Source organism: Carassius carassius, chromosome 48 (genome assembly GCF_963082965.1).
Source record: "Carassius carassius chromosome 48, fCarCar2.1, whole genome shotgun sequence".
NCBI classification, from domain to species: Eukaryota; Metazoa; Chordata; class Actinopteri; order Cypriniformes; family Cyprinidae; genus Carassius; species Carassius carassius.
In genome coordinates, this window is record NC_081802.1 from 4,721,508 (window position 1) to 4,735,253 (window position 13,746).

General features: G+C 37.8%; 2 protein-coding genes across 3 annotated transcripts; one reads left to right on the forward strand and one right to left on the reverse strand.

Moving 5' to 3' along the window:
• Positions 1–1,132: 1,132 nt before the first annotated feature.
• LOC132131952 (nischarin-like) lies at positions 1,133–10,027 on the reverse strand. Of its 2 annotated transcripts, XM_059544146.1 has the most exons (16): positions 9,814–10,027; positions 9,421–9,504; positions 9,132–9,314; positions 7,903–7,951; positions 7,046–7,209; positions 6,156–6,251; positions 5,984–6,079; positions 5,746–5,898; positions 5,587–5,655; positions 5,304–5,489; positions 5,091–5,219; positions 4,814–4,927; positions 3,883–3,979; positions 2,511–2,629; positions 2,374–2,426; positions 1,133–2,028 (listed from the first exon to the last, which is right to left on the reverse strand). In XM_059544146.1, exons 1-16 carry the CDS (start codon positions 9,892–9,894, stop codon positions 1,485–1,487), a joined length of 2,217 nt encoding a protein of 738 aa, XP_059400129.1. In that variant the 5' UTR covers positions 9,895–10,027; the 3' UTR covers positions 1,133–1,484. The 2 variants fall into 2 exon arrangements, 1 of the variants encoding a protein (XP_059400129.1); XR_009428976.1 differs by lacking the exons at positions 1,133–2,028; positions 3,883–3,979 and having other exon boundaries at positions 2,408–2,426; positions 9,814–10,024.
• A 1,953-nt stretch (positions 10,028–11,980) lies between these two features.
• LOC132131543 (coiled-coil domain-containing glutamate-rich protein 1-like) lies at positions 11,981–13,293 on the forward strand. The gene has a single exon (XM_059543594.1). It carries the CDS (start codon positions 12,416–12,418, stop codon positions 13,049–13,051), a length of 636 nt encoding a protein of 211 aa, XP_059399577.1. The 5' UTR covers positions 11,981–12,415; the 3' UTR covers positions 13,052–13,293.
• Positions 13,294–13,746: the final 453 nt, after the last annotated feature.

The window sequence follows — 13,746 nt, forward strand, 5'->3', positions numbered from 1 at the left end:
CGTGCGCACACACACACAACACACAAACCACCGCATTTGAACAGTTAATAGCAAATACTTTAACTAAAAACAAAACAAACTTACAGTAGCTAATTCAGAAGTGCCAGATTGTCATAGCAAAGTCAGATTTACCGACTCTCTTAGGTTCATGAAACAGTCGTCAATAAATGTGTTGCTGTTCTGTTGTAAGTAATCTTAAAGATTCCTAAATGCATCTACTTTTGGAAGGCCAAATAAAGTGCTTTTGCTTTCTCCTAGATACACACAGCATTTCCCTGACATGACTGCTTCAACACTAACTGCAGTTGCAGAAACCACGCCTTCCTTCTTTGTGTGAACATTTGGGCGGCATTACGCAAATATTTCCACATAGTGATGTAGTGATAAAGAATATCTCTTTAGTCTTTGCTACTCTACAGATCTTCTTTATACACCAAGAGCTTGTAACACTCCAAAGAGAAAGGAAAAATTTAAATCGCATCACATGACCCCTTTAAACAATATAAGGACACCAATTCCCAACCCCAACTGACGAACATGGATGGTGTTATTGCCAGTGAATGCTAGCTGCATGTAGTTCAAAATATGGTATCTTGTTAAAAAGACAAAAATGGTGAAAGTCTTTGCGAAGTTTGAACCTAAAAACCTTCAGTTCCATTCCAGCCTCAAGTTTAGGACTGGGGCTAAAATGGCATCTATGCTAACTAAATATATTTGAAAATACTAGTAATGAATGCACTCTATTACCTGCTGGTAGGTATTCTTCTTTCCATGGCCGTAGCAGGAGCGAGACAACTGTGCTCTTTGAAGTGTCCTTTCTTAGTGCGCTGAAGGGCTATGGTCTTAATTTCTCTTAGATTGGACCGAGCTGTGTGAACTCTCTCAGGAACACGAACTTGTCTTGTGGAAGGGCAAAAACAACATTCAGGCACTCATGACCCACCATCAGTTCTATAACATGCTCATCGTAGAAAAGGCGAGAATTTGAGACAGTCGAGAAGCATGAATGGTACGGGTTACTTTGGAGCAGCTCCGCATCATACTTGATTCTGATGGGTCCCGGGACGCCAGAGCAACAAAATATACCTTGAGAATGCACAGGTGCCGAGAGGTCAGGAAATGATCATGGGAATGGAGGTTTGGTCCTGATCACTTTCAAACAGGCTGATTTGGGATAAAACATCTGAAGGTACTGAGTTTTTTGTAAAGAGTGGGTTGTTTGCGCCATATGTGTCAGAGGTAGATGAGTCTAGATTAAGGAAATGGATCAAGTGTCCTCCTTTAACACTGTCCTCAGTTTCCTCAAAGTCCCAAGAGTTCAGAAACTGTTGGATAAACAGTTGAGTGTTAGAGGAGGTTAATACTTGCTCATTAGTTTGGTCCACATGTGGAACAATGCAAGAGTGCATCTCCTTTAGACTTTGGGCATCTGAGAAAAAGAACCAGCGCCTATTGTTTGACTTCACCTTCAGGAGAAGGAGAACCTATGGAATATCAAATTGAAAGGTCTTAATGTTGGTGTATGGCACAACCAAGTCTATCTCAAGGGCCTTCGTTAGTTCCTCCAAGTTACTCACTGGTTCTTCTGACCTTGTGTGGAAAACCACAAGTGAGCAGTCCGTTGCCACCAAACAACATGGCCACTGACTCAAACCTTCTCCAACACTGATGCAAAGAGACCAAACCACTAGTTTTACATCACCAATTACGGAGTCCTTCTGCACAACATCTGTTGTCTTTTCCTGAATAGTAGATGAGGAGAAACAACCCATGATCTCGTTAGTATCATCTAGTGTCATCTCAAAGTACCCATCTCCAGATTGAGGGCTGCCCTGTTCTGTTTCCTCAAGAGATAGGGTTTTGCAGGGTTTCTGGGTTGATTCTTCTTTATTAGACAGGTTGATTTGAACAGAAAGCTGGTTGGTAAACTCTTGGTTGGTGGTTGTGTAGGACAGTAAGAAAGGAGGCAAAAAGAGATTCGAAAGACTTGCAGTCCAAGGTTTCCACTCCTCTTCACAGCAACAAAGGCTAAAGAGAAATGAAAAGATTTATTTTGGTTTAGCTTTGCAATCTTTAATGTACAACCATAACTGCTTATCCTTTTAGAATTTCAACACCAGTAACAATCTGTGCTTTCTCCTCATGTACCGGAAGATGGATCAATGGACAAGTATTTTAGGTAACTGAACATTTTCAATCAAAAGTACTAAGTCCAGAAATGTACTTTACACAAGGGCATAAAACAAAGAACAGTTCGGTCAACACATTGCAATCACTCGATCCTATTGCATGTATCATCAAGCAAGGCATACATTTATGGGATACAAGTATGTTTTAGCAAAACAGAAACAAAATAAGATTATAAGAACCAACCTGCTCTCAAAGGTGACCTCCGAAGAAAAACTGGAAGAAATTTGAGTGTCCACCTGCAAAAAAGAACTAGTGGTGTGTTCTTGTTTTTGCTGAAACTACAATACTAATTAATTAATTGCGCTATAATACAAACCAACCTGCGGAATGACGTCACAAGGTGAGCTGTAAACATCATAGCATCTCTGGGTAAATGTAGAATCCACAGGAGTTAATATATCTTTGGTAATTAAAGCTTTTTCTTTATAAATGGTTATTTCTGAAAGGGAGATAGATGGAAAGCAAAAAGTCAATCTTTGGTCAATGAAGTTCTGTTCACACAGTACTATTCAATGAGGTGATGATCTGATTTGATTTGTTTGTACAGTCAATATATGGTCTGTCAACGCTGGTTGATTTGGTAGTAACAATGCAAACGTTGACATATATGATGACTGACAGCACTGTCCACTGCTTGAAAAAATAAATCAATAATAAAATAAAACAGTTTGGAGTCAGATACCACATACCAATAAAATAAACTATAAAAGTTAATTACACAAACTCATTTAACAAGTGTGTTCTGTTTTATATGCAAAGTAAATGGAATGCATAGAAGATTCCTAAATAATGTAAAATTGTGCTAGAGTATAATATTCCATTAATATTTGAGAAAACATTGTTCGAATCATATTTTATAGGAGTACGTAATGCTTCATATTTAGATGCTGTTTGCAAAAAAGGAAAGTCTATCCAAGCACCCGAGGCTGTTGCTTGGTAACGAACACTCAAGAGACAAATATGGTGATCAAATGCTTTATAAACCAGGCCCAGTCGCTATTAGAGCAACACATGCAAAAAATTAACCACCACAAAATTCAACGTTTAAGCTATGGATGAAAAAATGGATACCCAGTATACTTATTCAAAGCACAGAGATATGAAAAATCAGTTAGGAATGCTGATAAAAAATGATTTATTTCATCTGCAGTGCAGAAAAATGGACACACCAAATCTCCGAAACGCAATTATGAGCTGCATTAAGGCAGTATGCAGGAGTATCTGAACAGAAATGGAAACGAAATGAGATTTAAAGATCACTGGTGCAAGGAAAACTGCCAATGTCTTTCTTTAACCACATCAACTCTAATAACAGAAAAAATAACAGCTGAAGTGGTTAAAGAATAACTAGTTTCAGATATCATAAGAAAATTATTCAATAGTGCCTGATTACTCATTTACAATCATTACGTAATGAAGAAAAACACATGATGTCAAGCATGCTAATGACTGTATGTCATTGCATCATATGGATATGGTTTTTTTTATGCTTTAAAGGTGAAGTGTGTAATTTTTGATGTTAAAACTCTCTCCACTCCCAGCTTAAAATGCAGACCCAATGAGTTTGAGGTGAGACGATTTGTTTATCCAACCAGTGACAGATGGGAGTGTTTGAGAATAACACACTTCACTTTTAATTGTTCTTTCGGCCCCCCCCCCCTCGTCCCAGCAGCGCGATACATACATGATTACCTTGGCTGGAGCAGGTGGAACGAGACAGAGAGGGGGAGGAAGAGGAGGGCGGCGGGACGAGAGAGGATGAAGAGGACTGCCCCGGGACGTCACTCACCTGACAACGATAACATCAGGCTCCTCTTTAGACAAAGACACAGTGGGACTAATTCAAGACCCCTAGAGCTCAATGGAAAGGGTGCGAGGAATCGTTAACACCTTAATCCTCATGTAAAGTTTTACAACATGTCCAAACCAGAACGACGAGTCATAAATTGCCGTGTTAATCAGAGTTTTTCCACCCACACTGTGAAATCACATTGGTCCAAATCTTGCTCCATAAAAACATCAGATATCTACTTATTGGCTGTGGTTTTAACACAAAATGACTTGACGCTCAAAACGTCATGCCTGGTTATGTTTAACACCGCAATGTTTAAGATATAATGTATAATATTACAATATCCAATTTTTAAGTTAATGCATAATCACATTAATTTAACAAAGCAGGACTGCAGGCATGTGGGCTGCAGATGATATCCAGTCACTATCAGAGTCTGGCCAGCAGGAGACGCAACAACTCATGTCTTTCACTCCACTGGAAAATGTGTCTTATGTAATAGACGCTGCACGCCAATGCATCAACACGAGCATATAAAGCCAGACTATGAATCATCTTTTTGTTGATTTCTCATGTCTGGATATCAAGGTTTAGGCCAATTCACATTTAAAAAATTGTCACATTTCTCAGAAAACCATGAATCTGCCAGATAAAACAGTTTGAATTAGGACCTATTACATCACTTTGCATTCAGGAGGGCTTTTACGTCATTTTTTTTTTCCATTGTCAACCGACTTTCCATCATTTTTATTTCTTTATCTCTTGATGATTTCCTATTAAACAGGGCAAAATAAACTAATAATAATAAAAATGTTATAATTTCAAAACAACCTTTTTCTCATTGTTTGCCATTCGGTCTTTGGCCTCTTTGGCTTTCTGAATGGCTTTCAGCACCTCCACGGTGTCGAGCTCTTTTTCTGTGGTGGTTGTACCATTCAAACACACCTGCATGACAAATATGAATCATACCTTTATACTATATATCAAAGCAAAACAAATTCAGAAAAATGCCCTAAAAAAATTCATCATAAATGTAAATTATTCGTTATTTTTCCTTACTGCAAACAGTGTAGTAAACAGATCAAATCCTCTATGAAAAGCTCCATACCTCGGAGGCCCGGTCGCAGAACTGCGCCAAAACTTTAGTCCTGTAATCTGGGATGATGCACATGGGGTTATCAGACACAGACAGTTTCTCCAGACAGGGAAGAGTGCTGATGTATTTGATTTCATCCAGCTACAAAAAAAAAATACAAGACTTATGTTGAGCAACTGATGGTGTCAAGAAAATAACGTCTAAGCAAATACTGTAATAAACTACCTGTGCTAATCTGTTGCTGCTCAAATCCAAGTTAACCAATGAGTACAGTTTACTGAGGCCAGAGAGTGTCTCCAACTGATTCCCAGACAGATTCAAAGTCTTGATATTCCCCAGTTTAGTGTGAACGCCCTCCAGGACTCGGAGTTTGTTGAAGGACAGATCCAGATGAACCAGGTTGTACAAATGCTGCAGTCAAAATAAGAAGAAATTCATCGGATTCTAAACATCAAACCTACTTTGCACTTTAAAAATAAAATAATGGAACTATCCAGAGACGACACACCTGGAGGTTTTCCACTAGAGACAATTGATTATAGCTGAGATCAAGGAATTCGACTTCAGGAATCAGTTTCTGTGCCCCCCAAAAAATAAAAGCTCAATTAAAAGATAAATGACAACTGATGTTTATTTCATATAATGTACAACAGAAACCATAACTCACCACCGAGTCATCAATGCAGCGTATGAAGTTTCGGCTCAAGTCCAAAGTAGTGAGCATCTTCCACGTGGGAATGATCGCAGTCACGGAACAATCCGTATCAACACCTTCAGGTTCCCACTGTGCAAATTCAGACGCTTCGGGAACTAAGATTTCCTATTGAAGACGGAGCTTTCATTATCATTCGGACAGTCAGCTTTAAGACTTCAAGCTTCAAACTGTGTTTCTTGAGACAGCGTACCTTCATGCTGCTGGCTGAGAGGTGTATGCTGAGCGAGGCCAGGGTGGGCTTTAGGAAAGGCAGATCTTTGATTTGTCCGGCATCACAATCACTGATCTGAGAATGAAGGGTAAGTGTTAGAAACATCATCCATCACAGACTCGCACGAAACACAAACGGTGAGTCTCCTCACCTCGATCTGAAGCAGCGATTTAAAGATGGACAGGTCAAACGGGAGGCTCTGCTCCTCGATGTTACTCGTCCCCACAGCTGCTTTCATTCCAGAGATCTGAGCGTGAAGATTTCATGTCAACAGCAGATTAAACAGGAGAGCTCTGACACTTTCTTTTATTATTATAGTTTCTTCTACTGTATTTATAATCGATAACACAAACATTTTGAGATTCCAACAGTGAACTAATATTACACATTTATACAGTTTATATATATATATATGTATGTGTGTGTGTGTGTGTGTGTGTGTGTGTGTGTGTGTGTGTGTGTGTGTGTGTGTGTGAGAGAGAGAGATCCTGGAGCACAAAACCAGTCTTAAGTATTCCTGTGGCTCAGTGGTAGAGCATTGTGATACCAGCGCAAAAGGTTGTGGGTTCGATTCCCAGGGAGCACATGTTAGGTAAAAATTGATAGCCTGAATGCACAGTTGGTCTGGATATATGGGGTATATTTGTAACAATAGCCCAAAAATACATTACATGGGTCAAAATTTAGATTTTTCTTTTATGCAAAAAATTCATTAGGATATTAAGTAAAGATTGTGTTCCTTGAAGATATTTTGTGAACTTCCTACTGTAAATATACCAAAACTTTTTGATTAGTACTATGCATTGCTAAGAATTCATTTGGAAAACTTTAAAGGAGATTTTTTCTCAGTATTTAGATTGTTATGCACTGTCAGATTCCAGATTCCGATCCTAACAAACCATACATCAATGGAAAGCTTATTTATTTAATGTATAAATCTCAATTTCGAAAAAATGTACACTTATGACTGGTTTTATGCTCTGTACAAACTGATATTGGCACTAGTATTTCATGATGTTTAGTAAAGTGACACGCTCAAACCTTGAGGTACTTTAGGCGGCAGGTGAAGTCCAGGATGTGTCCCAGGTCAGCTCGGGCGTCTCCGTTGGCACAGGTAGGTTTGGCGAGTTTCAGCTGCTGTGTGACGGCGTACAACTGGAGCGGCCTGAGCAGAAACACCTCGCCTGCATCCAACCACTGCACACCTAGAAGAAAAGACACAACTACTGCACTTCAGAGATCAAAATATAGAGGCCGTACAAATCAGCAAGATTTTTTACAAACATAAACACTTTAATTCAGCATGGATGTTTTAAGTTAAACAAAAAAATCGAAGTAAAAACATTTAGAATGTAACAATTATTTTGAACTTCCTATTCTTATTCATTAAAGAATCTTGTTAATAAAAGCATCAATGCAAATGTAAAATATTAAGCTTGTTGAATAAACAAAGTTGAAGTTTTCAACTTTGATAAAAAAAACATTTTACATTTTAAAGTATATTTCAACAGAACAACAGAAAACAGTTCTTTGATATTGTAATAATGTTTCACAATTACTGTTTTGACTTTATTTCTGTTCAAATAAATATTTAAAACTTATTTACTTATTTAAACACCAAATGTTTGAAATAATTTGTGTCATCTTATTAATTGTTATCATTGGTCCAATATGAACAACACAATTTTAAAGGTACCAGAATGCTGTTATCCATCTTTTCTATGCTACATTAAAATATTTGATGTATGATTTCACTTTAAGCATACAAAAGTCTAGTTTGGAGCTTTATTATAATAGGATAGATTTATAATACAGCCCGTGACACTGTTTATCGGCCAACACATTTAATGCTGTACATTTCAAGCATATTATAACTTAATGAATTAATAACAACACACCCTTATGAAAGAGCTCTTCAGCCAGGGCCGCAGCAATCCCATTGATTTCCTGAAAATAATAACGTTCAAGTCAAAGTTGGAATCTGTCACAACAAGTATTACATTTGATCATTTAAGCCGTTAACAAATTCAAACGAGTGGCTTTGTTCATAGACTAAACTGCAAAAAAAACACCAGCCAAAACAGCAATATAACTGGATTGAATTTAATGGTCTCCATGTGCTTCGTCATTTCCTGAAAGACTGTACCAGGAGAATGCAGAAATGATTTCTAAATACCTCATGACATCCTGTTTAAAGGAACAGTTCTCCCCGAAAATAACATTTACTGAAAATATACCCACCCTCAGTTTACTTCAGCATCAGATTTGGAGAATTTCACAATCACTTGCTCTCCAGTGGATCCTCTGCAGTGAATGGGTGTTGTCAGAATGAGAGTCCAAACAGCTGATAAAAACATCACAATAATCCACAACAACTGTTTTGACTTGCAAACCATGCTTGATATATTTCTCTCCTGATTCAGACACAGTGACTTTTTCACTGAAGAATAGAATGCAATATTTTGGATTGCACACTCGCAATTGTGCCAGAAGCAATGGTTAGAAGTAAAATGTCCTGCTGATGGATTGGTTTCTTACAAACATGAAGTTTTTCACTATATAAGACATGACCTGATGGACTGGAGTGGTGTGGATTACTGTGATGTTTATTATCAGCTGTTTGGTGTTTGACGGCACCCATTCACTAAAGAGGATCCACTGGTCAGCAAATGATGGAATGTTACATTTCCCCAGATCTGTTCCGAGGAAGGACAAACTCATCTACATCTTGAGATTTTCTGCAAATCTTCATCTGTTTTGCTTTAATGTTTGCGTGTGCTTCTTCAACTCATCTCCTGAAAGATCTCGTCCAGAAATGATATCTCTGATATCCTGTTTTTCTCTCTACACATTGTGAGAAAATGAGTTGTAATGCATGCCGATGTGCACAAATGCCAATCAAGGACAAATGCACAAACATAAAGCACGTCTGCTCTCCAAACTAACTCAATCCGGTCATATGTCTATTACAGAGAAAACCTTACAGAGATCAATAGAGCAAGAGTTGCATGCAGTTGCTTTGGATGGATTACACACAATCTCCGGTTAACATTTAACCAGCATGTGACAGAATCTTAAGTTTACAATCTTCTGCTTCTTATCAAACACAAAGCACATAAAAACTTACATAAAAGTTAAAGAGTAAGAAGTTGGACAAGACTTTGGGGGCGGACGCAGGGAATCTGCTCAGGAGCGTTTGGAGATAAACCTCCAGCTCCTTCTGTCGCTTCTCCACGAGACTTTTGGAGTTTTTGCCGATGATCTTCTTGGGCGGCAACAGATGCTTATCAATCTTCTTCTCCACAGTGAGCTGAAGTCAACAACATTTAACCAGTTTTATCAGCCACTCACTATGAACTATCAACACAATGTCAATATCTGAGGTCTGATCTGTTGTTGATTACGACATGACTCACTTTTTCGTGCAACTCGTGAAAGTCGCTGTAACGATGCTTGACCGTCCATCTGTGATCTCCAGCATTGACCTCTATGACGTAAACCTGAAACATACATGCATTTAAAAATATATATATATCTTTACTTTTTTTCAAAATTAATCTGACATTATCATTATTAGCTAATGTTTCTCATGCTGTTTCTCTTTCATTCATTTAAACATTGATATTTTATCCCCATATTAGTGTTTATTATTAACTCTTGTGCAAGAAACGAGCTTTATTAAAATGTCTACTTTATCTTAGAGGTTCTAGCAATAAACTAAACATACTTTTAACCACCAAAACTAACAGGGTAAATCACTTTTACGTATTTATTCAAAAAGTGCTATTCGTGAACCACGTCAAACTGACCGTGTAGTTCTCCACCAGCTCGGATCCGACGATACGGACGCGTTTCTCCGCGCTCTGCTCCGGTAGATGCGGCGCGTCCATCTTCACTTCAGCGCGAATTGTAACCCGTCGCTAAAAAAAATTGCAAATCTAACTGTCATGTCGCGCCTTCATCTTTGTTGTGGTTTGACAGGAGAGAAGCGCCTCCTTCTCGTATTTCTCACGCACCGCGGCGCTCACACACAAAGAGAGATGTATCGCCCCCTGCAGTATGAGAACGGTACTACTCAAACTCTGTTTACATGGTTTCACATATATATACTGTACTGTAAATATATATATATATATATATATATATATATATATATATATATATATATATATATATAATCACTCCATTGATATAAATAAGGGTGAATTCACTGAGATTATCCTATTTATTTTATGAAGTGATATTTATCTAATATTGTATATGTATATGTATATATATATATATATAAAATGAATAATACATGTAACATGTAACATTTGTGTTGGATTTCAGAGTAAAGCTATACTTTAACAGAATTTTGATATTAATCACATTTTCTAAATGCTTTTGCATATGCAAATACGTATCTAAAACAGGTTTATATCAGTCTTTCTTTCTATCACAAACATGCCAAACTCATGCAATTTCTCTATGAACCTCTAGGGGTTTCAGAAGCAAGGAATTGTAACCAATTCTACATGCAAAATAAATCAAATCTAAATAAATAATCACAAATGTGCTATTACTCATATTTTATACATTGTACGTTATTTGTTATTTACATGGAATTTACAAAAAAATGTAATTTGATCTTTCACCTACTATATTGAATATCTAAATATATAATAATATCTATATTGAAGTACCCCTGAGATTTTGAAATAAAAATTTTAATAATTGAGCATCGCACTTGCATTTAATATGATTCTCTGACGTTGGTTATCGGTGACACGACACACGCGTAAGCAAATAAAATATATGCAAATTTGTTAAGCGTTTTATTTTACATTTATATAATTTAGTTATTTATTCGCTTTTCATTAATCTAAAAAAAACCTGCAGTTCCTTTACGAACCTCAGACGTAATGTTTAGTGCACTACAAGTTGTTAATCATAACAAATGGAATATATATATATATATTTTACTCTTTGTATTTTTATATTAATATGGTACACGACTATCCTGTTTAATTCAATGTAATAAACGAGTTAATCTAAAAGTAATCAAAAAGTAGCCTGATTATATTAGCCTACCTAATAAGTATGATGTAATGGATTACGTTACTAACTTAAATTTTGATCATGTAATTTGGATTCAATAACGGAGTAAGTTACAGTTTGTAAGTAATACCCAGCTCTGGATACTAATTTTTGATTCTCAGAATGTTCGGAAATGTTATTTTGTTAGTGGTTCCCACCAATTTTTTTTTGTTTGGTTCCCTACAATGTATTATGTTATATTATGTAATAAGTAAGTATTGTTATTGTTGTTTGTGTGTGTCTCTGCTAAAATCGTTCAGGCGATTCAATCATTCTCCTTTAGGCTTGATTAGATAAATGCTACATCGACGGAAAATCTTAGTCATATCATGGATATAGAATAGAATATTTAGTGTTTGTACATTTACAGTGCATTTCATGTCTTAATAAGGAAAACGAGAGTGCGTCTTCGTATAAGCCTAAAACAGAACTGAGAAATAAAGAACAACAACCGTTGACAGAACAGCCATTGGTTTGTTGTTCTCTCATCTTTCAAATATATCACGTATACACGCTCTTTGTCGTGGTGATGTTTCTCAGCTGATCTCAGGATAGTTATGCTTTCTTGTCCATAAATGAAAGAGACACGTTTTATGACTGAAAAAACTGATCCTGGAACAGCAAGTGCGAAGACGAGAAGGAACAAACCATTCTGTTCTCGGAGGGGTTCAGTTTCCGAGACACGAAAAAACGGCTCTATCGCTGCTCCTCAGATAAAAATAGATTTTTTGTTTTAAAGTATATAAAATATAAATCTTAATTAGTATATATATGATGTTGTTAGATAAAATGTTGTTAGTCGAATTTTAAATACTTTACCTCAAGAAAGAACGACACGCCCCCATCCCTTCAAAGCGGGTTGACGCCCCCTCAACTGTATAAATAGCCCACTAGATGAACGCGGAATTCTGTAGATGTCAACTGTCATTTCGAGCTCAGCGCTAGTCAGGGACGAAGAGAAAACGTAGTTTGTTGGCACTTATCCAAAGTTACACAAACTACAAACATATTTTTACACTCCTTAGACATTTAGACAACGATTCTGCTTTTAATCTGAATCAAAAAAGACACTGGTTATTCGGAAAAGCTGAGGAGGGGTGTGACTGGTCTCAGATCAGAGACATACGCGCGTCAAGCTGCCTATACAGAGGGCACTGCGCCAGGCTATGTGCCATCTAAAGCCAGTGACCAAGAAAAAATCTGAAAAGATTGTAAAAAGGTAGACGACCGAGGGGGTGAATCGTGTAGAGGCACGAGTTACCAAAACCCTTAAGCGAGGAGAAGAAGCAGCCTTTGTTGCCCTTCAGATTATGTGAGAGCGCACTACAGCTGATGCTAGACGCTGAGAAAATGTGTGGAAGGGGCATGATGTGCCAATGGGAGGTCTACAGCAACAGACCCAACAGCAAGGAGACCGAGAAACTCAAGAGCGAGTCAAGGAGAACCAACGGCGGCGCTAAACAGAAGTGGCACAAATGGGGAAGGAGGCAAGCAAGAAGGGCGCACAATCCAGAAATGCGCAGACATCGAGCAAGACTGTCTCGGTGGTCTGGGACTCTGGTTTCATTGCGTCCTGCCAACATTCAAGGCAACCGAGCGCCTGGCATGAGGGCGCCCAGAAACACCAACCAGTTCCTAATGCATGAGAAATACCAGATGATGCACATGCGATCGGACTCTGTTGGAACCGATAGCGGGTCCGACTGTGAAATGGACTTCGCGGATATGGACTCATACTTGGGCGTTCTGGAGAACGCTAGAGGCGCACTTTTGGACAGTCCAGATCTGCCTCCACCTCTCACATTTTATGCTCGACAGATGAACAAATGCAAGCCATTTCCCTTCTTCAGCTTCGATCAAGAGGAAAGCATGCAGTATTTCCCCTCGGAAGACGACGTGATGCAAAGCGAAGACTTCATGCAAAGGGACTTCAAAGAATTCTGTGACACTGTGGCACCATGTATTTAGACACCTGCCACAGGTAACGTGTTTTTCTGAACTGTTTTACACGACCAAATCTGTTGATTGCAATGCAATGCGAGACATTTCTTTGTTTGTTTGTTCTGTGATGTGTTATGATTGGACGGTCCAAAGTAGGAGTGTGACCAGCCAGCCAATCACCATCGAGCTCATTTGATCCCTCTTGACAAACATAGCAGCGGAAAACTAATTCCTATGTCAAATGTTTTTCATAATAAATCAGCATCTTTATTGCACTTTGTCTATATTTTATTTATTACACAATTCGTTTTGGAGACACTCTGCTCAATGAATAATGAGTTGCACGTATAAAAATGCACAGAATAATATAATTATTCACAACCTTTGCATGGTTTACATTTGTAATCATGTTAAAACTGAACAGTAGATCATTAGATATAGTGTGCCCTTTTACATTACAAAGAATGGCACAATACAGATTTTGGTGTTATAAAGCAAAGGAGATGTGTAATAGAAATACGATGCCCACATAACATTTAATAACCTTTTTTTCCAACATACACACCCATCTAGTACAGCAGTGCTGGGTAATAGAGATCTGACACAAGAACAATAGCAAATCTCATGAGAACAGGGGTGTGAGTGTGTGCAAAAGAAAAAATAACCATCTAATCCACGTCACTAATTGGGTTTCTGTTTTCACAGCACACAATGAGAACTAT

Excerpts from the sequence above, each read along its gene's own strand:
- LOC132131952 (XM_059544146.1), bottom strand. The coding sequence starts at position 9,894 with ATGGACGCGCCGCATCTACCGGAGCAGAGCGCGGAGAAACGCGTCCGT. Across the intron at positions 6,080-6,155 it reads AATCGCTGCTTCAGATCGAG|ATCAGTGATTGTGATGCCGG; the intron begins GTGAGGAGACTC and ends CTTCATTCTCAG. Across the intron at positions 5,656-5,745 it reads GCTGCATTGATGACTCGGTG|AAACTGATTCCTGAAGTCGA; the intron begins GTGAGTTATGGT and ends TGGGGGGCACAG.
- LOC132131543 (XM_059543594.1), top strand. The coding sequence starts at position 12,416 with ATGCTAGACGCTGAGAAAATGTGTGGAAGGGGCATGATGTGCCAATGG.